The sequence below is a fragment of the Carettochelys insculpta genome, chromosome 9 (genome assembly GCF_033958435.1).
Source record: "Carettochelys insculpta isolate YL-2023 chromosome 9, ASM3395843v1, whole genome shotgun sequence".
Classification (NCBI taxonomy): Eukaryota; Metazoa; Chordata; order Testudines; family Carettochelyidae; genus Carettochelys; species Carettochelys insculpta.
Genome location: NC_134145.1, coordinates 60,493,194 through 60,513,772, shown reverse-complemented (window position 1 = coordinate 60,513,772; position 20,579 = coordinate 60,493,194). Strand labels below are relative to the sequence as shown.

At 54.2% G+C, this 20,579-nt stretch overlaps 1 protein-coding gene across 1 annotated transcript in view; it reads right to left on the bottom strand.

The window, feature by feature from the left end:
* BRINP2 (BMP/retinoic acid inducible neural specific 2) overlaps positions 1-20,579 on the bottom strand; it is a 45,802-nt gene that overhangs the window by 10,039 nt on the left and 15,184 nt on the right. The window contains exons 2-4 of the mRNA XM_075002929.1: positions 14,852-15,198; positions 2,732-2,922; positions 1,214-1,404 (exon numbers count right to left, since the gene is read on the bottom strand). Coding sequence (XP_074859030.1) covers positions 1,214-1,404; positions 2,732-2,922; positions 14,852-15,123 — 654 coding nt within the window. The 5' untranslated portion in view covers positions 15,124-15,198. The remainder of the gene's footprint in view (positions 1-1,213; positions 1,405-2,731; positions 2,923-14,851; positions 15,199-20,579) is intronic.

Genomic DNA, 20,579 nt, shown 5'->3' with positions numbered 1-20,579 from the left:
GCCAGCGTCGCTGTGTGACTCCTGACCCCAGCCACGTGGACAGAACGCCAGCCGGGGCACAAGACCGCTGCCTGGGTCTGCACAGCCAACAGATGGGGTGTTCGAACGGTCCATGCCTGGAGTGTGACAAAGCCGGGTGGGCGAGGGTTTGATTCCCTTGGTTCAATGCCGTGTGTTTCTGACTGTCCTGCAGTAACCCAAGGTGGGTGCCTCAGTTTCCCTAGACACAGCACCAGTGCGTAGTTGGTGATGGGAGTTTTGGTGTGATGACCTCTTGTACATACTCAGTGGCCCTCATGTGCTGTGTAACCGGGGCAACCAGGTGACACCTTTCTTCCTTGGGAAACAGGACCCAGGTGGGCAGAGGGGGCCTGGCTGGTTTGAATTGAAACTGGGCTGTTAAGTGGGGCCGTCTGGTCTGGCTGGAGAGGGAGGATGGAGGACCAGGGCCCTGGCTTGGGGACCCCCGCTGGGCCCCCTTATCCCCCAGGATGGATTGTACTGACGGCTTCTGGTTTCTGTGCTGACGCGTCTGTTCTATGCTGTGTTCCTGTCACCTAATAACCTGTTCTCTCTGCTGAGTGAGAGTCACGTCTGCCTGCAGATGGGTGCAGGGCCTGGGGACCCCACACTGCATGACAGAGGGATGGGGGACCAAGTGGTGGGCTTCACTGCTGGCCCTTCGGAGGAAAGGTTTTACTTATGGCTGGATCGTTCCCTGCCATATAAGACACCCAGCAGCTACGCCACGCAAGTCCGCATGGACGTCAACATAGTGAGCAAGGTGGCAGCAAGCCATCAGCTAGTCAAGGGGCAGGGCAAGACATGTGGGGCGGAGGGGCTGGTGAAGGTTTCCCTGCCCAGATACTTTACGACACAAGTGGATTAATTGCACCGGCTGCTGTCCGAAGACAGAGCAAGGGAGGGCTGAGAACAGCCCGGGATGAGCCAGACTCAGGAAGTGTCTTTTCAGCTCTGCGGCTGGGAGGGGCAGTGAGGTGACTTGCTTCAGGTTCTCTGGGGCAGGGACGGTCCCTTCCTCTCCGGTGGGGTTGCACCCGGGCTGTCCAGCTGCAAGCCCGTTCCTCCTGCGGAGGGAGCGTACCCCTTTCGCCTTCACTCTGGAAAGTTAATGCCGGAGGTGCTGAGTCCCAGGCCCCACCCCCGCTTACCGTCCCCTCCCCCCACGCTCTGCACACAGCGGTGGCGGTACCTTGATGGCGGCCGTGGCTATCTGGATGTGGTGGAGCCGGCGCAGCGTGCTTTCCCGGTCAATGAAGTACGAGGCAGCCAATTGGTGCAGGGTTTCCAGGGAGATGCTGGAGCTGTTCCCGCCCCCGGCGGCCGCTTCTGCTTTCTGGCTCAGCTTGCGCTTGTCCACGAAGATGGTCAAGGACTCTTCCCCTGCGTCGGCAGGCAAGCCGCTCAGCGGGCTCCGGGCTCCACGGGATGCCGCGTCGCGGTCGGTCGCCCATGGTCGGGAAGGGAGCCGGAGCTCCCTGCCAGGCTGGCTACCCCCACCCCAGCAATACCAGTCTGCAAGCCTCACGCAGGCACATGAGCTGCCCCAGTCGAGGGGGAACATCCTCCTGCAGCCCTGTGCTTTAAAGAGACCCTGGCGACTGAGCCCCATGTCTCCCAAGCAGAACCTCAGCCTCCTGCCCTTGAGCAGCCACACTGGAGCTCTGCTACTCCTGGCCAGCAAGGAGGCTCGGTCACCCTGAGCCCTCCAGGAGCCCCAGCTGGTTCTTATGACAGGGCCCCATCAGAGGCCCTCTCTATCCCACTCACCCTTCCTCTCCCTGGGGACACGTCCCCGTGGCTGCACCTGTAGGACTGGCCTCCCTTATTCAAGGGCCATTGCCTCTCATCTTGTTCCTGCCAGGGCCCGCACGTCGCAGCCCCCTTACAGGACAGAACTCAAGAGCCTAGCCCACAATTGTGACTCTGTCCCCCTCTTGCACCACTGTCAGAGCCCTGCCACGGACCTGCGCCTGGACCTGCCACGGAGGCTAAGCAACTCAGCGCTTGAGGCTTGTGGAGATTCAGGGGCATTCCCAATGGGGGGCCAGCGATGCTCAGCCAGAGGGCTGCGGTTGAGTCCCAAGAAACTCTCCTGCTCCATGCTGAAGGTGTGAGCCCAGGCTACAAGGAAACGTCTGCTCCCACCCCATGGCTGCTCAGGACTGATCAGAGTCCTAGTATTTAGGGCTTGCTCTGCTGCTGCTGGTACCCCATGCACTGAGCTGCTGCCAGACATTGAAAACATCCGAGTAGCTCTTTTAAAACCCACCCACCCCCTCTGTGTAAACGCTAGCTGCTGTTTGACACCCTCCCCCAGAGCAACAGCGGCCAAGATCTTCCAAAGGGAGGAGCGGCTGGGGGAACCCAGCTTGAAATACCGGAGAGGAACCCACAGCACATCTGCCCTCCGGAGCAGACGGCTCATTCTTGGGGGGTCCCCAAAATCACTGGCCACTCTGGATGATCTTGGCAGGTTGTCACTCCCACTGCTGAGGCTGCAACATTGGTTCTGTGAGCCTGCAGCCTCTCCCGACCCTGCAAATGGCTCGCCACTGCTAGGTGTGTAAGACAGGAAAGGTAAGAGCCAACCTGCCTGGGTCAGCTGCTCAGTGGGTGGAAACTGAGCTAGCAGTACTGACACCAGTGTCCTTTTACACCAGCTGAGGATGTGGCCTGGCAGCATAACTTTGGCCCAGGGGTCACTTACCTCCCAGAGTGGCGGAGAGTAGGAAATGCGTCCCATATTTTTTAATCAGGTTTTCTGTAATCTGTTGCAGGCTGGGCCTGCGTCCCAGGAGACGGATGTTCCGGATGAATTCAGGGGCCAAGGGCAGTGGCAGGCTAAAGAAATCTCTCCTTTCCAAGGCCAAGTTGTTCACCTTCCAGCGGGCAAACTCTCTGCAGAAAAAGGCCAAGGAAAAGCAGCCATGTACTCCAGGTTCACCTAAATACCCATGGTGTTCAGAAAGACTGCACAAAGCTCACTGGATGGACTGGTCATTGGACCTCCTTCCCTTACTGCTGATGTGATGGTAGCACTGAGTGGACCGAACCAAAATCAGGGCCTGTTGGGCCAGGCATTGTTACAGACACTAAATGAGGGACAGGCTCTGCACGCAAGAGTCATGCTCTAAATAGACCAGATAAGATTCTCATTCCCATTTGTGATGGGCTGGACTAGAGTCGTACCACAAATGTCCTAGGAAAGAGTAGTAGAAGAGTCCTCCAAGCTGCCCAGATAGGCTGCATGGGATACAGCCAATCTAGGGGGGGCTGGATGGGGCTAGCCAATCAGAGAGCTGCACACTAATATAAAAGGAGCTGCACTACAGGCTAAAGTCATTTGGCGCTTGGAGCCGGAGGAGCGCAAGGGGGACTGCGGCACCATGGACAGCTCAGTGCCGGCAGGAAGCCTAGTGCGAGAAAGAGCTGGTGGCTGAACAAAGAGCCCAGAGGTCAAGGTGAAGGACCCTGGAGAAGTGGCTCAGCTCAGTTAAAGGGACATGGCTGCTATTCTCAGGGTCTCTGGAAAGGGGGCCTTCCCCATAAGTCACTAGGCAAGTGATCTACAACTGGACAGCAATTAAACCCCCAGCAGTGGGGCAGATGGCCACTGCAGGCTTGCGGGCAAGGTGGGAGGGGAGCCTGGCTCCTTGCCCCCAGCAGGGTGGGGCCAAAGGTGGAAGGGGCGGGGCTTAGGGCAGTCAGCCCTGCCCCCCCCCCACGCTTCCGCAGAGCCAGGCATGGAGCAGCAATGCAGCACTGCTGTGGTATTTCAAAGGGACCCTCCCCACCCCCTGCAACCAGGGATCGGATCTGAACTGTTAAGAGTCCCAGCTGGGCCAGAGCAGAGCAGAGCGGGAGCAGACTCTCCAGGGAGCAGCCCTGGGGCATGGCCCCTTCCAGGGCCGGGTGCAGCTTAAGGAGTTGTTGGACTAACTTCCCGGAAGGGATCTGTTTGTCTCCCGTTCCCAGGGTGTGGACTCGGCCAGAGTGTGCACCACAGACGGAAGGGGGTGTGGATCCACACCCTGCCAAGGGGCCCACGTGAGCAGTGGGTGTCTCCCCATTACACACTGTACAGAGGGGCAGTGAGTCGTGGAGCTTCGGGTCACAAAGGGGGTCAGTGGCAGAGCTGGGAATGGGAGCCAGAGGTGCTGTATTCCTGCCCAGGGCCATAACCCCAAGGCCGGCTTCCCTCTCCTTCAGCGACCACATCTCCGTTGCTTTCCCTTCAAACGTGGAGCCACAAACCCCCCCAGTCCTCTGTGCTATCCCGCAGCTTTGCTGGCTGTCTTTGCTGTGGCATGCACGAGCCGCTGCCGGCGTGCGGTGCGATGCCAACCCATGTATCCACGACACGCGTCCCACAGGTATGCTGGAAATAGCTCACCTGGGCTACGTCTACACGTGAAGCCTACATCGAAGTAGCTTATTTCGATGTAGCAATATCGAAATAGGCTATTTCGATGAATAACGTCTACACGTCCTCCAGGGCTGGCAACGTCGATGTTCAACTTCGACGTTGCGCGGCACCACATCGAAATAGGCGCTGCGAGGGAACGTCTACACGCCAAAGTAGCACACATCGAAATAAGGGTGCCAGGCACAGCTGCAGACAGGGTCACAGGGCAGACTCAATAGCAAGCCGCTCCCTTAAAGGGCCCCTCCCAGACACACTTGCACTAAACAGCACAAGATACACAGAGCCGACAACGAGTTGCAGACCCTGTGCCTGCAGCATGGATCCCCAGCTGCCGCAGCAGCAGCCAGAAGCCCTGGGCTAAGGGCTGCTGCCCACGGTGACCATAGAGCCCCGCAGGGGCTGGAGAGAGAGCGTCTCTCAACCCCTCGGCTGATGGTCGCCGTGGCGGACCCCGCTATTTCGAAGTTGCGGGACGCGCAACGACTACACGGTCCCTACTTCGACGTTGAACGTCGAAGTAGGGCGCTATTCCGATCCCCTCATGAGGTTAGCGACTTCGACGTCTCGCCGCCTAACGTCGAAGTTAACTTCGAAATAGCGCCCGGCGCGTGTAGCCGTGACGGGCGCTATTTCGAAGTTAGTGCCGCTACTTCGAAGTAGCGTGCACGTGTAGACACGGCTCTGGAGGGGAGCTGGGGAGGGATATGGCACAATCACCTGGTTAAGCACGCCCTCAGAGAATGCAATAGCTTACAGATTTATCCCCAGTCTCTCGGAGCTGGTGGTAACAGACTCCAGCTAACGGTTCTAAATCCCTCCGACGCGCCCCTTGTGTGATCGACAGCTCCGTGCTGGCAGCGCAGGAGACAGTGGAATGGAAACAGCTCCCTCGGATCAAAGGGGGTGGGGCTGACAGAGAACAGATGGAGGCTGTACACACAATGGCTATGCCAAAGAAGCTGAAATGCAACCAGATCAGCCTGGGAGTGAGGTACAGCGACAATGACAGGAGAAGCTTCCCAAGGGATGATCTGGCACCGTGCGTCTTTTGCATGAGCTTGTGGGGCTCTCTGCCGACAGGCCATCCCCTAGTTCTGCCAGAAGACAAGGACCTGAACTGGGGGGTCATGCTCCACTGCCTGAGCGATGCAGAAGGTAGATCGTTGTGAGCCCTTCTGGTGTATGAATCTGCCCATCCCCTACTGCTGAGACCTCCAAACTCATTTCATGTGGGAGCCATTGGTAAAAAGGCCAGATCATACTGGAAGCGACCCTTGACTCCCAGCTAGGTAGCCACCTCAGCTTGGGTGGGATATTTTCTTGCTGCCATCATGGCATGGGTAATCTACACAGAGAAGATGACAATTTGCAGGAGGCATTTCCCACACTTTGACCTAAACTGATTAACCTGCAGGATGTCATCCAGGCCGCCCAGGGAACGGTGGGGACATATCCCCAGTCTGAGGGGCGGAATGAAGTGTACGTGAGCATGTTTGTTACCAGCGCCAGCCAATGGCGCAACAAGGGGATGGGTAAAAACAAGTCATCCTGTGGCACGTAAAAGACAAACGGATTTCTTTGGGCATAGCCTTTGGTGGGCAAAAGCCCACTTCATCAGCCGCATGGAGTGGAAATTACAGAGGCAGATGTAATTAAAGTGCTGCTAAAGACTAACATGGCTCTGAAAGTTGTCACAAGTAGGGGGCAGTGTGGCCAGGCTAAAAGTGTGGTGGTGAGCCCAGCTGCCAGCACAAGGATCCCACGGGGAAATCCTGCAGCAAAAATCATGCTCAGCTCTGTCCTTGTTTGTACCACTGTTCCTGGGGGGCACTGCACAGCAAATGCTTCCAAGCTTAGATGTACAAACTGGTACTCGGAGCTAAGGCAGAGATGCCCGGGCAGAGGCCTGCATCTTCTGCAGGAATTTTTCCCTAAGTGGAGACATGAAAAATACAGGCACGCAGCTATGCTGGTTCTTTCCCTTGGCCTCTCCTGGGATGGACAAGTGTGGACCACTGGCTGGTGGAGTCCACCCCCCAAGACAAACTAGGAGCTGATCACATTGCACACCCTGCACTTGAGCATTAGGACACTACAGGCCCCAGTGTGAAAAGCACTGCATGAGCCTAGGGAGAAAGTGTGTCCTTAGAGCCGATCATTTAAATAGATGAGCTCTGGAAAGGATCTGAGACGGGAAGCATCCTGCCCCACATCTCCAGGCAGGTCAATGGCACAGCCAGGAAGCATGACCCGGACCTACCCACTAGCCCACACTGCTTGCAAAATTACCTTGCAGAACAATTAAGGTTATAAACAATCTGGGTCATTGCCGAGCCGGTAGTTGTAACAGCAAGCCATTCCGTATTAATATTGGTCATTAATTAAGCCTAGTTGGTCTTAATTAGTTGTAATTGCTACGGCTCCATTCAGTGAGCTAGGAAGAGGTCTTATCGCACGTGCTTTTCCTCTGGTGCACAGTGTCCTGAGTCACGCAGCTGGCGATGGAGGGAGACTCCAGCCTGGTATGCTAATATCCTCGTGTGTAAATATCCTCTTAGTGGGAGAATGACTCAGCCAAAAGGGTGGGGAAGGCTGGGGCTCTTGCCTGTTAAAATCATTAGCTCCAGCACTGGGTCCCTTCCTGTCCAGGATACTGAACAAAGGGCTGTAGGCCACGGCCATTCTCTGGGCGTTCCTGAGTTAAAGGGGCAGGAGCTTGAAATGTTTTTGGCTGGTAAATACGGCATTAACACTAACAGAGCAACAAACTCGGTGCCTGATGCTGCTCCGATTGAAATAACTGGCCAGATTCGCACTGACCTGTCTGGGCCTGCTCGTGAAAGGAAGGAAGGCGCAAGCCAGCAGCTTTCTTGGACATATCCTCTGCAGGGCACAGGTCCCCAAAGCCCAGGGCTCTCCAAGCAGTGGGAGGCAGCCAGCTTTCATGCTATGCTCAGACAGGGCCATTGCACAAACGGGGGCGGGGGGTGTAGCAAGGAAGACCCCACTGGATGCTGTCCCACCCAGCATGAGGTTATGCTGACCACGGTTCCCTCTACGGTTTTCCATTCGTGCACAGAATAAATTGTGTTACGTGCACCAAGAAGCGAATGTGCACCCCCAGTAGAAACACACGCTGCTGGCTGTGGGCGCTCTGCTCATCAGCTGGGCGGCACCAGCATCTTTCCTGGACGGCCACCCAAACGCTCAGCTTACTGCACACTCGGTCTCTGGACCCTGGATCATCCTTCCTACTCAGCTCATACCCTGTCAAAAGCCCTGCTGGTCCACAGGGGTTTGTACCCGTGATTTGCCAAGCACCGGCATGGAAGGCTGCCCCGGGGGGCGGGGAGCAGTTGACAGCACGTGCTGGCATTTGGTAATCTGGTATCTGCCGCCTGCAAAGGGTGCCATATGGTGCGTGCCAAGCCCCAGATTGCAGCACTCCCACATCCCTGGCACCGTCTGCACTCTCTTGCAAGCCCGGCTCGGAGGCAGTTTAACAGCCTGCTGCGTTCCCAAACTGCCACCCCGTAAACAGTGATTGGCCAATTTCGTGCTAAGCTTTGCAACTTGGCGCTAATTAAAATCAGGCCGGGGCTTTCTCAGACGGTTTAATTAAGGGTGATTGGGAGAGAGGGAGGGGGAAGGGTCAGGCGGCGTGTCTGACACGGCTCCGAGATGGCACCCTGCGTGGCTTTCTATTAAGTTAAATGGGCAGCACAACAGCGCTAGCAGAAGCAGATAAGCACTCCGTGGGCAGCTGTGAGGCAGCAAAGCCCTGAGCAGCCAGGCATGCCTGAGCTCGCTCGCTGCACACGGCCTGGCCCAGGCTTTACCACCGCCTCCAGCCTGGGGCTGCCCCTTGGCTTCCCTTCTCCAGGGGCAGAACAGAGGCCCAGGTCTAGTGCTTTCACGTCTCTTCTTCCTGCCCGGTATCGCTTTGGGCAGCGGGCCCGGCTCTTCTGAGGGGCGAGACGGTGGCCGTCTGTCCGGGGGGGTGAGGTGTGTCGGGGAAGGAGGAAGATGTCGGTAGGAATGGAAGATTGTCTCTCTGAGAGGAGGTGAGAGGCTGAGGAGAGCCCGTCTGGGGGCTGAGTGAAGACCAAGGAGGGTTGGTGTGTGTGGCATGTGCAGGCTGGGAGAAAGAGCAAGGGGACGGATTTGGAGGCACAGCCCCCATTTAGCCCCCTCGCCGCTGCTTCTACAGCTGTGATCCAGCCTCTTCCAGCCACAGAGTTGGGGGCACATGTCTGGGCAGAGGCCGCATGGCCGTCGCCTGAGGTACATATCCCTGTGCAGTCCTGGCTTCCCCACAGACAAAGCCCCCCTTGCTCTGGCTGAGGGGTCAGAGAGCTGGACCCACCAGCCATCAGGGGCCGTGGGCTCAGCCTGGCCCTTTGTTGGCTGGTTAGTGGTACGGCCTGGGCCCCTGTTGGGTTGCGACCTGGAGGTCTTGCTCCTCTCTCAGTCTGCCTGAGGGCTGAGGTTGAAGCTGCCAGATCTGATACACGCCATGTGCAGATGTCTGTCTCTTGCAGGGCCACGCAGCTCTGCCACCCTGTGCCAGCCTGAGCGTCGGCCTGCTCCCCCCAGCGGGTGTCAGCCCTGACCTCCAGCAGTGGGGCTTGGAATGGGAGTCCTGCGATCCAAAGGAGGGGTTTGGAACGGCTGTTACGTGAGGAGAGCTTAAACCGAGTGGGGCTTTTCAGCTTAGAAGAGAGGAGACTAAGGGGGGGTTTGCCCAGGGAAGTACTGGAGTCTCCATCCCTGGAGGTGTGTGAGTCTCGCCTCGACAAAGCCCTGGCTGGGCTGATCTGATGGGTCTGGTCCTGCTTAGGGCAGGGGGCTGGACTCGATGGCTTTTTTAGGTCTCTGTGGTGCTGAGACAGTGAATAAGGAAAAGTTATCTAGTTCCCCTAACGTAAGAACTAGGGGTCACCAAGTGAAATTAATTTCATGCAGGGCACAGTCAAACCTGTGGAACTCCTGGCCAGAGGGTGTGGTGAAGACCAGGACTTTCCCAGGGTTCAGAAAAGAACTAGAGAAATACATGGAGGTTAGGTCCATCAATGGCTTTTATCCAGGATGGGTAGGAATGGTGTCTCTAGCCTGTTTGGTCACTGTTGGGAGACAGGACGCTGAGCTAGCTGGACCTTTGGTCTCACCCAGTGTGTCCGTTCTTATGTTCAGTACCTGCTCTTCTTCCAGCTCCTGGCTCCCCGTGTGATTTAATTGGCCCGCTCTGCAATTCCAGCACCTGCCTGGCGCTCACGGCCATGTGCCTGCTGAGCCAAAACTTGAGTCGCGGGGGCCAGACAGCAGAACAGAGTGCTGGGTGCCACCTGGCAAACAGCACACGAGCCTCTGCTGCGACGCACCCCTTTCACGCCCAGACCGGGAGACTCTGGCAGGCGGAGGTGGATCTGTTTGCCCCAAGTTCAGCTGTTGTGCTAGCAAAACAAAGCCAAGGGGTTGCTAGCAGATTACATGCCTCAGAGTTTCCTTAATCCACGTGGGGCTCTTTCTTCCTGTCTCACCTCCGTCACCGGCATTGTCTCCAAAGACCTCCTGGTCCCACAGCAGCCGCCTGGAGGCCAGGGTGGGGGTGGTGAAGGCACCAGGGTTCATAAAAACAAGCCCATCACAGCCCTGGCAGCAGCTGCTTTGTTTGTTGTCAAAAAGGGCCTTGTAGAATCTCTCCGCCTTTCAAAACCCACCTCCCTGGCTGTTAGGGTTTTGTACAAAACCCTTTCTATTCTTTTAGGGACAATTAGGTGCATTGGGCTGCTCATTAAAGTGAGAAACTGACAGCTCTGATTAGAGGAAGGCAGAGCGGTAGGCAAGATTCCCACGCACGCAGCTCTGCCAAAGTGCTTCTATCATGACCTGCGGAGCCCCCTGTTATTTCAGCCCTAAGTTTTCTGCTGGCTAGAAACATCTGATGCATCTAATTGTGAGTGGGTGGATGGGAGAAGGCAGAGACTAGCGAGCAAAGGAGTGGGGAGAGGCAGTGATGAGCCTATCTGAACAGCCTCCTGAGGCTAAAGGCCAGGCTGTTATTAATCAGCAAAATCAACTGGTGTCAGTACCCCGATCTAACTGAAATGGGGATTGTTTCCAGTACCGGCCTCCCCAGCTGAGGATGACCTTCAATCAATAGATCCCCGGGCGGCTCTGTTTATTCCTGGCTAATGCAAGAGCTGGTTGAAAAAAGTAAAAGGTTTTTCTTTCTTCCCTCATGTCTTCAAAAAATCCTAAACAAGTTTTCTTCTGATGGGTTTCCAAGAGCTTTTCTCTTCTGCAGAATCTTTTGGGGAAAGTCTGTACAAATATTACTGGGCTTTCAACATTTTCCACTTTTTCCTCCAGGTTTTAAGGACTGGGGGTGGTTTGTTTTCCATTTTTGCGCCCCCCCCCGCCTCTCTTTTCCATTGGCCACTAAAAAGGGACGTGGGGGAGGGGAGAAAACATGGCACTATTGGGGGTTGTTCTGAGAAATGGAAAACTTCAAAAAAAAAAAAAAAAGAAGGCAAAACCTTGGGCATGTGATAGTTATCCATATAACCTTGACACTCAGAGACCACTAGGGAGAAGGACATCTACTCTGCAGCATTAGTTAAGAGCTGGTTGGCTCTTAGCTGTTGCAGTAGAGATAGACTCATGGTTTTAGCCCCCAGCGTCCTAGGTTCAGTCTCCCCTGCTGATGACCTGGGTCTGTTGGTATTCCACCTGCATATACAATGTTACCTGTAATGTATCTTCCCTAGAACAACAGAGTTCTGATCTGCTGCAACAGAAACAATCACAACACCAGAAAAATCTACATTAAAAGTCTATCATTAAGATTGCAAAGTCAAGTGCTCAAAAGTTAGGAAATGGCAGCGTTAAGGATGCCCACTTCACCTTAATTTGGCCCCCTTGTACATATGCATTATGGTACAGTTTTTAATGAAATGATCACTTACTATTCTCCCCACCTTGCCCCTGGAGGCCTGTCTACTTTAGTGCAAAGGATGAACTACACACACTGGCCATTATTTCAGTTCCTTCTCATTGTTCAAGAAGTGGTCCCAGGCTTTATGTAGTGCATGCTATGCCAACCCTCTCTTAAGACAGACTTATTCATTGCCTCACGGGCTTCTTTGGGGTGCGTGGCACTAGAATATAGGGCGCTTCACAAATATTAGTTCCTGTTCACAATAACCCTGTGAGAGAAAGGAGTATGAGTCCCCATGTTCCCAACCAGGAGCACACAGAGATGAAAGTAAAAAGTAATCACGGCTTTTTGAGCCCAGTTTTTCAGAGAACGGAGCGTAATATATAGCTCCCGGAGCGTTTCAAGTGCAGTGCCCCATGACTTCAATTGCAGAGGTGCGTACGCAGCGCTTCTCCAAATCAGACCCCAGGATCTCAGTTTGGGCCCTCTATGAAAAGTTGGGGTTAGGCGACATTCCCGGCATCACACAAGCTTTGTGGTGGAGGCAGTGACAGACACTCGGACACTAAGGCAGACACTCAGCTGCCTTAACCAGAGACCAGCCTTTCATGGCTTGCAGTCCCCCCACCGCCTCCTTCACTACACACATTCCCAATTCCACACCAAATGAGGCAAAGTCCTACAGGCAACCAGCAGGGCCGACAGCCACCGCGGGCCTGAGCAGGCTCTGTGGCCTCAGAAGGGGTGGGGCCAATGGCAGAAGAGGAGGGGCCTAAAGCAGCCAGCCTCAGCCCCACCCAGGCTGCAGTGCGGGGGACTCTCTTCCCTCACAGCCACGTGGAGTGGCAGAGCCGAGCCACTGCAGCACTTCAAAGGGGCCAGGCCCCAGGGCAACCACCCCTTTTGTCCCCTGTGTCGGCGGCCCTGCAGACAGCAATTTCTTTCCCTACGCAGCCTGATTCGTTAGTTGCTTGGTGCATGGCATGGATCTTCTTTGGCAACTAATCATTGCGTGTGAGCCTATAATTACTGACCGTGTCCTCACGCACACGCCACAAAGGTGCCAAATTAAGATTGCACACCAGACTTAATTCTGGAATGGCCTAACGTTGGCGTGCTTGACTTTGCAACCTCTGTCATCTTTTGTGAGTGTGATTTCTTGGCTCTTTAAAACAAGGAGTCTGAACAAAATCCGTCATGTGGCATGATCTTGGCACCCCGTATGACTTAGGTTGGTCTGATACCACTCCTGTGTAAAGTAATGAAGCTGTTGATACAGGACTCAAGTAAGAAAGAAGTAAAGCAGGTTAATCTAATGCCAGTCACCATGGGTTTGCAGAAAACAGGTCCTTGCAAACTAACCTGGGTATCTTTTTGGATGGGATTACATATTGAGTTGATAAAGGTAATATAGAGGTTTATCCTCCTAATCTGGCACTCTTGGGTCCTGACCAGTTCCAGATGAGAGAACTTGCCAGCCCAGGGTAAGTCAATATTTTCTAGCAGTATTACCAACTCTTCCATTGCTTACAGGGATCTCAGAAGACTTTAGGGTTAAATTATGGCTAAATAACAGCACAGACCACTGAGAGCCAGGACTGGTGGCTGGAAACAAACTTTATGGGACCACAGGAAGCTTGTTCACACCCACGACCAGTGATCATCCAGGTAACTAAAATCATGCCAGGTTACGGATGTTGCTGGATGAGAGAGTTCCGGATTAGAGAAGTTCAACCCATACTTGGACATTTGTAAGGTGTTTGACTTGATACCACACAACATTTTGATTACAAAACTGGACTAGTACCAGACAAACGTGGCACACTTTGAACGGATTAAAAGCTGCCAGACTGATAGATCTCAAATGTAACTGTATACAACAAATCATCTTTGAGAGGATGTGAGGGGTTCAGCTCTTGGCTCCAACATTTTTATCAATGACCTGGAAGATTTGGGAGTTATGGTGCATGAGAACATGAGCTCCCAGTGCAAGGCTAATGGGATCTTTGAATGCATGAACAGGGAATAGAGAGTAGGAGCAGAGATGTTGTTTGGTGCTGGTGTGGCCACTCTTGTAATGCTGTGCCCAGGTCTCTTTTGCACAGCTCAAGAAGGACGTTGATAAATTGGCGTGGGTTCCAAGAGTGAGCCTTGAGAAGGGTTCCAGGGTGAGAAACCCTGCCTTGCAGTGCTAGACTCAAAGAGCCCAAGCTATGTAGGTTCGCAAAGAGGATAAGAAGACGACTTGATCACAGTCTCTAAGTACCTGCACAAGGGACAAATATTTTGTAATGGACACTTCTGTCTTGCAGAGACGAGTATAACAAGATGCGCTGACTAGCAGCTGAAGCTCGACATATCCAGATTGCAGACAAGGTGTATTTTTAATAGTGGGAGGAATTAATCACTGAAATGATTTGTGAAGGCAACGGTGGATCGTATGGTGGCATCACTGACCGTCTTTAGATCAAGACTGGGTGTTTTTGTAAAAGCTCAGCTTTAGGACGACGTATCCTGGGGAACTTCTCTGGACATGTTACACGGGGTATCAGACCACACCTGTGGTGTCCAACCGGTGCTGAAGCAGTAGCCACTACACTGACCACTACCGCACTACACTTACTGCTATAGCAAACTAACCACATTCTGAAAATATGTTTATCATTCAAACCAGCAAGCCACACTCAACTGGCCACACAACCCCATGTGGCTACCGTGTTGGGACTAGGAGATCAGGGTGTTCCCTTCTGGCCTTGGAATATAGGAATCCGTAGGGTTGGACATATGACGAAGTGGGTGGCTCAGAGGATTTTATTCCCCTCTTTAGGTTGTGTTTCCTACTGCCCTGTAGTAACACCAGGTGGGAGCCTCAGTTTCCTTAGGCACAGCCTCAGTGAGCAGTTGATGATGGGCATTTCCCCGTGATGACTTCTCACATGTACACTATGGGTCTCCATGGCCTTTGTAACCGAGGCAACCAGGTGACACCTTTATTCTCTGGGGAAACCGGACAGAGGCAGGAGGAGGGGCCTGGCCGGTTTGAATGGGAACTGGGCTGTTGAGTGGGGCTGTCTCGGCTGGCTGGAGAGGGAGGAAGGAGGCTTCGGGAGCCCCTCTCACTATGCTGATAGGTGCGTGTCACCGGCAACGGCAGCGTGTGGCTTGCGTTATCCTCAGGGGTAAGGCGCAAATGGGCAGAGTTGGGACGGCGGCTTCGGAGGGTCAGGGCACCGTGCCAGGGGGTCTGCTGGGGAGCGGGCCATAACTGGTGAACGGCGCCCCAGCTGATCTGGCCTCTTCCTCTACAGGGCGGCAGAGCACACACGGGGGCACGCACCTGTGCAGCAAGGCATCATATTTACCTTACCCCCTGGTCTTTTTCCTCCCCCACCCCCAGCACGCTCCCCTGGCCCACGCGGAGAGACGCCCGCTGGGGAAGGAACACCCGCTCCCCCTCTCACCTGTAGATCCTGTACCTGGTGGTGAAACCCTGCCGGAAGCGCTCGGCAAAGTCCGTGTACTCGGGAGCTCGGTGAAAGGGCCCCCGGTCTGTGAGCAGCCAGTCCAGCGGTGCCTGGCTGCGGGGGGAGGAGGAGGCATGCTGGTCAGGTGCTGGGCCAGCGGCTGCTGCAGCGGCCGACCCCCGGCGGCATAGACTCAGGACCAAGAGCGCCAATGCCCACGGGACTGTCAGCCGGAGCCCCTCACGCTGAGCGCCGCGCTTCCACCTCATGCTTCTCCTGCGCGGCCTGCTTCTTCATTCTCTCGCCACGCTCCTCCGCTCAGCGCTCCCTCGGGGCCTGCAGCGCTGCAACGGCACGAGGGGAAGGGAGGTGAGGAGGCAGGAAGGAGGGAGTAACCCAGGGCGGGACAGACCCCCAATGCCTTGATGGCTCTGGTTTATGCCCTGTTTGGCACCTGTCGGGGCGTCTGCAGCTGGGCTGCCAGGCAGGCTCCCAGGTCCTCCCATTATCCGAGCAGCTGCCAGGTGGGCCATACCCGGGCAGGCTTGCAGTGCTCAGGTCTGCTCTGGGGGTTGCAGTTCCCATGAAGAGCAGGGATGCTCTCCCCCCGGCCTCTTCGGGCCTGGAGCAGCAGCTGCTGACCAGAGCGCCCTGGGTCTCGGCTGCGGAGAATACCGGAAGGGGAGGAGGGTTTGGGGACAAAACTGCAAAGTGCAATGCCATGTTCACAGACTCCAGAGAGCGCGGGGCATCCCCACCCCCACCCCCACCAGTTCCCTTGGCCCCGTCTTGCTGTGGACTTGACTTCTTGGGACAGTTCCTGTGGCAATTTCAACTGGCTTCCGAGGGGTGCTGGAAGCCTGGGCTGGAGTGGTTTCCATTACCTACAGGGTTGACAGTTGACTTCAGTGGTTCTCAGCACCCCCACGAGAAACGTTATCCCAGCCCCCTTGCTCGTATGGGTTTAGGAGTGCAGACCTGGCGTCGAACCTCAGGGTGTGCTGTCCAGCCCCAATGAGCCATAGCTCCTTGTGGGGGAACCAGTTCTTTTCAGCACCACCTTATCCCAAACCCATCCGGCTGCTACCTGGCTCCTTAATTTTGTGGTTCCCTTCCCAACCCTCCTGCTTTTGCCGGAAGGAAGCTCCTTCCCACTCACTGGGCCTGCCATAAACCTACTGCACGTGTTCTTTGCAAGGGGTGGGTACCAGCAGGGCAGTCCAGGCAGGCAAAGAAAGCCTCTTTCACAGTGTGATGAAGTGGGGGGTGTCTCCTACAGTACTGTAATAAGCCGTGGTGGGTGCCTCAGTTTCCCTAGGCACAGCATCAATGGGTGATGGGAGTTTTGGTGTGATGACTTCTCACATGTAGGTGATGGTCCTCCAGGCTCTTTGTAACCTAGGCAACCAGGTGACACCTCTCTTCCCTGGGAAACAGGACAGAGGCGGGAGGAGGGGCCTAGCTGGTTTGAATTGGAACTGGGCTGTTGAGTGGGGCAGTCTGGTCTGGCTGAACAGGGAGGATGGAGGGCCAGGGACCTGGCTTGGGGACCCCCACTGGGCCCCTCACCCCCAGATGGATTGTACGGACGGCTCCTGGTTTGCGCTGACGAGTCAGTTCTACGCTGTGTCCCTAATAAACCATCCGTTCTCCCTGCTGAGTGAGAGTCGCCACTGACTGCAGATGGGGTGCTGGGCCTGGGGACCCCACACTCCAGGACACACAGCCATTTCCCAAGCACAGTTGTATACAGAGCAGAGCAGGTAAAGCGAGCTCAAGGGGCCCCTTCATGCCTCAGTGTAACGGGGCACCTGTCCCTTTAAGGCTCAGCTGGCCTTGTCCAGTTAGACCTGTCTGTACCATAATTAGCTGCCTCTCCAGCTCAGGGTGGGACCAGCTGTTAGTACGGCCAACACCTGGGCTTTATAAGATAGGGCCTGAGAGAGCCCAGGTGTGGGGAGCTGTGGTGGAAAGCAGGTGTCCCTGGGAAGGGAAGGTAGTGCTGTGGTGGTGAGTACACCCTGTTATGGCTAGTGGGAGTTTTATTTACACAGTCTTGCCTCTGCCAAGAAGGGCTGTGACACTGGAGCAACCTTAGGGTGACAGCAGAATCTCCTAGCCAGCTGCTTGGCCTTACTGGATCAGCACTTTGGTCCTAACCAGAGCTGACCCTCCTGGTTCCTGGAGAGAGAGAGAGAGAGGGAGGGAGTCCATAGGGGGCTGTCTATGGTGAACTCTGTAGGAGCTCTGGTGACCTTGTCTCAGATCAATGTCTTGTTAGATGCCTACAGGTGGGATCTGAGCACCTGAGGTGGGAATGGAGGCTGGGTAGGGGCTTTGCTTTGTGAGTCTGGGTTTCTTGCTCATTTTACAAGGCTGACTGAGTTTCAAGGCTCGAGCATTTTCTGCCTTATGAGGGGTGCCCCTCAGGCAGCAAGGACTAAAAATGCCTTCTGAGCAAGGACAAGTTCCAAGTCAGACCTGGCATGTTTGACTTGGGCTCCTTTTTCAGCTGGTCTAAATACTGGGGTGTAAAAGAACATAGCTGGGCCATTAAGGGAGCACTTGCTGGCCAGGTCTGTCTCCAGGGTAGAGGTCTGTGAAGCTGCTCGTGTCCCAGGGATGGAGACTCTGTCAGGAAGAGGGGTTTGCCCCATAGGACAACCTTCCAGAGGAACCCAGACTGTGACTGTCTCCGGGAAATGCTGCAAGGCTCTGATCTTTGAGAGAGCCTTTCTGCCGTAAGCGATATCCCCAGTGCAAACCCTTTTTCATCCCAATTCCCCCTCAAAAGGATCCTAAACCAAGCAGCTTTCTGACCAAGTAAAGGGAGAATGCTGAAGACTCCATGACATCTGCTTGGAGCTTTGCTATTGACTTCTATGTGGAAACGGCTAAGATAGAGCTTTCAAGGCCATCTTGGCTTGCTGGGGTTCATGCATGGCCTCTTCTTTTCTGGTGCCAGCAGACTGACCAATTAAGCTCAAAAAACCAAGATCCTATCTGTGTGGCTGCTCCAGGTCTGCGTTTGGGCATTTCCGGTAGATGACCTCAACTGGCAGATGTAACAAATACACAAGAGGAGTAAGCAATCCAGTGGTCTAGGCGGATCAGTGCCTAGGTGTGATGAATTGGGGGCGGCATGAGGATTGGATTCCCCTGGTTGGGGTTGCATGTGTTTCCTACTATCCTGTAGTAACTGGAGGTGTGTGCCTCAGTTTCCCCGGGCACAGCATCAGTGCATAGTTGGTGATGGAAGTTTTGGTGTGATGATTTTTCACCTAGGTGATAGTCCCCTAGGCTCTTCACAACCTGGGCAACCAGGTGGCACCTTTCTTCCCCAGGAAATAGGACAAAGGAGGGAGGAGGGGCCTGGCTGATTTGAATTGAATTGGGCTGTTGAATGGGGCAGTCTCATGTGGAGGAGGGGCAGGGCCCCACCTAGGGGATCCCCTTTAGGCCCCTCCCCCAAGATGGCTTGTACTGCCTGCTTCTGGCTTATGCCTGGTGAGCCTGTTCTACGCTGTATCCCTGTCTCCTAATAACCCATCTGCTCTCCCTGCTGAATGAGAGCTGCATCTGACTGGGGATGGGGTGCAGGGCCTGGTGATTTCCCCCATCCACTGTGACACTAGGGACCAGCAATGGGCTGGGAACTTGGCTTTCAGCCCTGGCTCTGCCTCTCGGCCATACCCCTTTCCTTTTCTCTTCCCCTGCTTCCTTGCATTTTGTGACTAAACATACCTCCTTTCCCCTGGACTATCTGCACTTATGCAGGACTTTTCCATATGAGAGCTGTTCTTACGGGCGTGGGAAGAGACAGAGATCCTGGAGCCCAACGGGGTGGTGTCCCACTCCCTGGGAAAGGATGCAGATAAAGACCGAAGCCATCAGATTCCAGAGAGTTTACTTACAACCTGCCACCTTAATACTGTCCTAATGACTTTTTTCCCCTGTCTCTGAGCATGTGGTATTGGGGTTGGAGTCTGGGAAGGAGAAGCATCGCTGGGGGAATTGCTTGCCCTCCCCTTATGTGGTGTGGGCCACTTCTCGAGGGGTTTGACCCAGGATTCTAGCAAAATATGTTCCCCGTCAAGACCATCTGGGTGACGTGAGAGCGAGGATTTATTTCCATACGTTTAGCAAACTTCCTTGTGAGTCACCAGCAATGTTTGCAGCAGGCAGCTGCTCTCAAGCTTGCTGGCTCTGCTGGTGCCTCTCACTCCTGAGGTGAAACCCCACTGATACACCAGTCATAGGCCCCATGTGAGTCTCATGATATTTCTCCATTATTACTACCTTCAGCGGCCATGCCATGGCCAGGCCAGGCCCTCTGGCAGTGTTGCTAATGCATGTCAAACCAGACCCACAGCACACCCCTGTGATGCATCCAGCTCTGGTAATGCACACCAATTGTAGCTTTCAACATCCTCAGCTACCCCAATTCGAGGTCCATTCATAGCTCCTCTCATGCCTTCAGGATGGCCTATTTCTGCCTCCGCCCCAGCTTTATCACTCACTGCACTTCTGCCCTGCCCAGCTTTCTAACCTCCAGTGTTACCCACAGCTTGGCCCATTCTCCCCAACCCTGACTGCTGGTTCAGTCTTGGGCTTGGTGGAAGCTTTCACGAAATACAAGGCTTCCCTCTGCCACCCCAGCCCTGGTGCAAGCACAGGTATAAAGTGGATACCCAGGGGAAAAGTGGTGGAGGGTGACCAGTCTTCGTACCATCTGCCATAGCGGTGGCTGTTTGTCTGACGCCTTGATACTTGTTTGGGAAGTCATGGAAAATGGGAGAGATTCCAGAAGACCAGAAAGGGGCAAATATATGACAGACCAGTCCTGTACCCAGAAAAGTAAAGGAGCAAATAACTAAGCAATGGATTTCTAAATATCTCAGAGATAGTGCTTGATCCTGCTGTGAGGGCAGGGGGCTGGACTTGATGACCTCTTGAGGTTCCTTCCAGGTCCAGTGTTCCATGATGATAAGATAAGTGCAAGTCAGCATGGATTTGTCAAGAACAAATTGTGCCAACCAAACCTCCTAGCTTTCTTTGAGAGGCTAACAAGCCTTGTGGGAAGCAGTGGACAGGGTTTATCTTGACTTCAGTAATGCTTTTGATGTTCTCTTGCATGACCTTCTCATACATAAATCAGGGAAATGCAACCTAGACAAAGCTACTAGAAGATGGTTTGAAAACTGTTCACAGAGAATAGTTATCACAGTCTATATCCTAGGTTCACAATCATGCTAGAAGGGTTCTGTTCTGTTCAATAGCTTCATCAATGATTTAGCTAATGGCATAAAGAATATACTTAACGTCTGAAGATGATACCAATCTAGGAGGGGTGCAAGTGGTTTGGAGACTAGAATCATAATTCAAAATGCAACTGAACAAACTGGAAACGTGGCCTGAAGAAAACAGGATGAGATTCAATAAGGACAAATGTAAAGTGTTCCTTCCTAAATGGAGTAATCAGTTGCACATACAGCGAGGGAAATGATGGAGTACTATGGAAAGGGACTTGGGAGTCATAGGGGACCGCAAGCTAAGTATGAATCAATAGTGTCACATTACTGTGGGGGGGAGGGAAGCAAACGTGAGCAAGACATGAGAACACAAGAAGTTCTGTGGCACCTTATAGACTAACGGATATTTTGCAGCATAAGCTTTTGTAGGCAAAGACCCGCTTCATCAGATGACAAAGTGAGTCTTTGGTCAG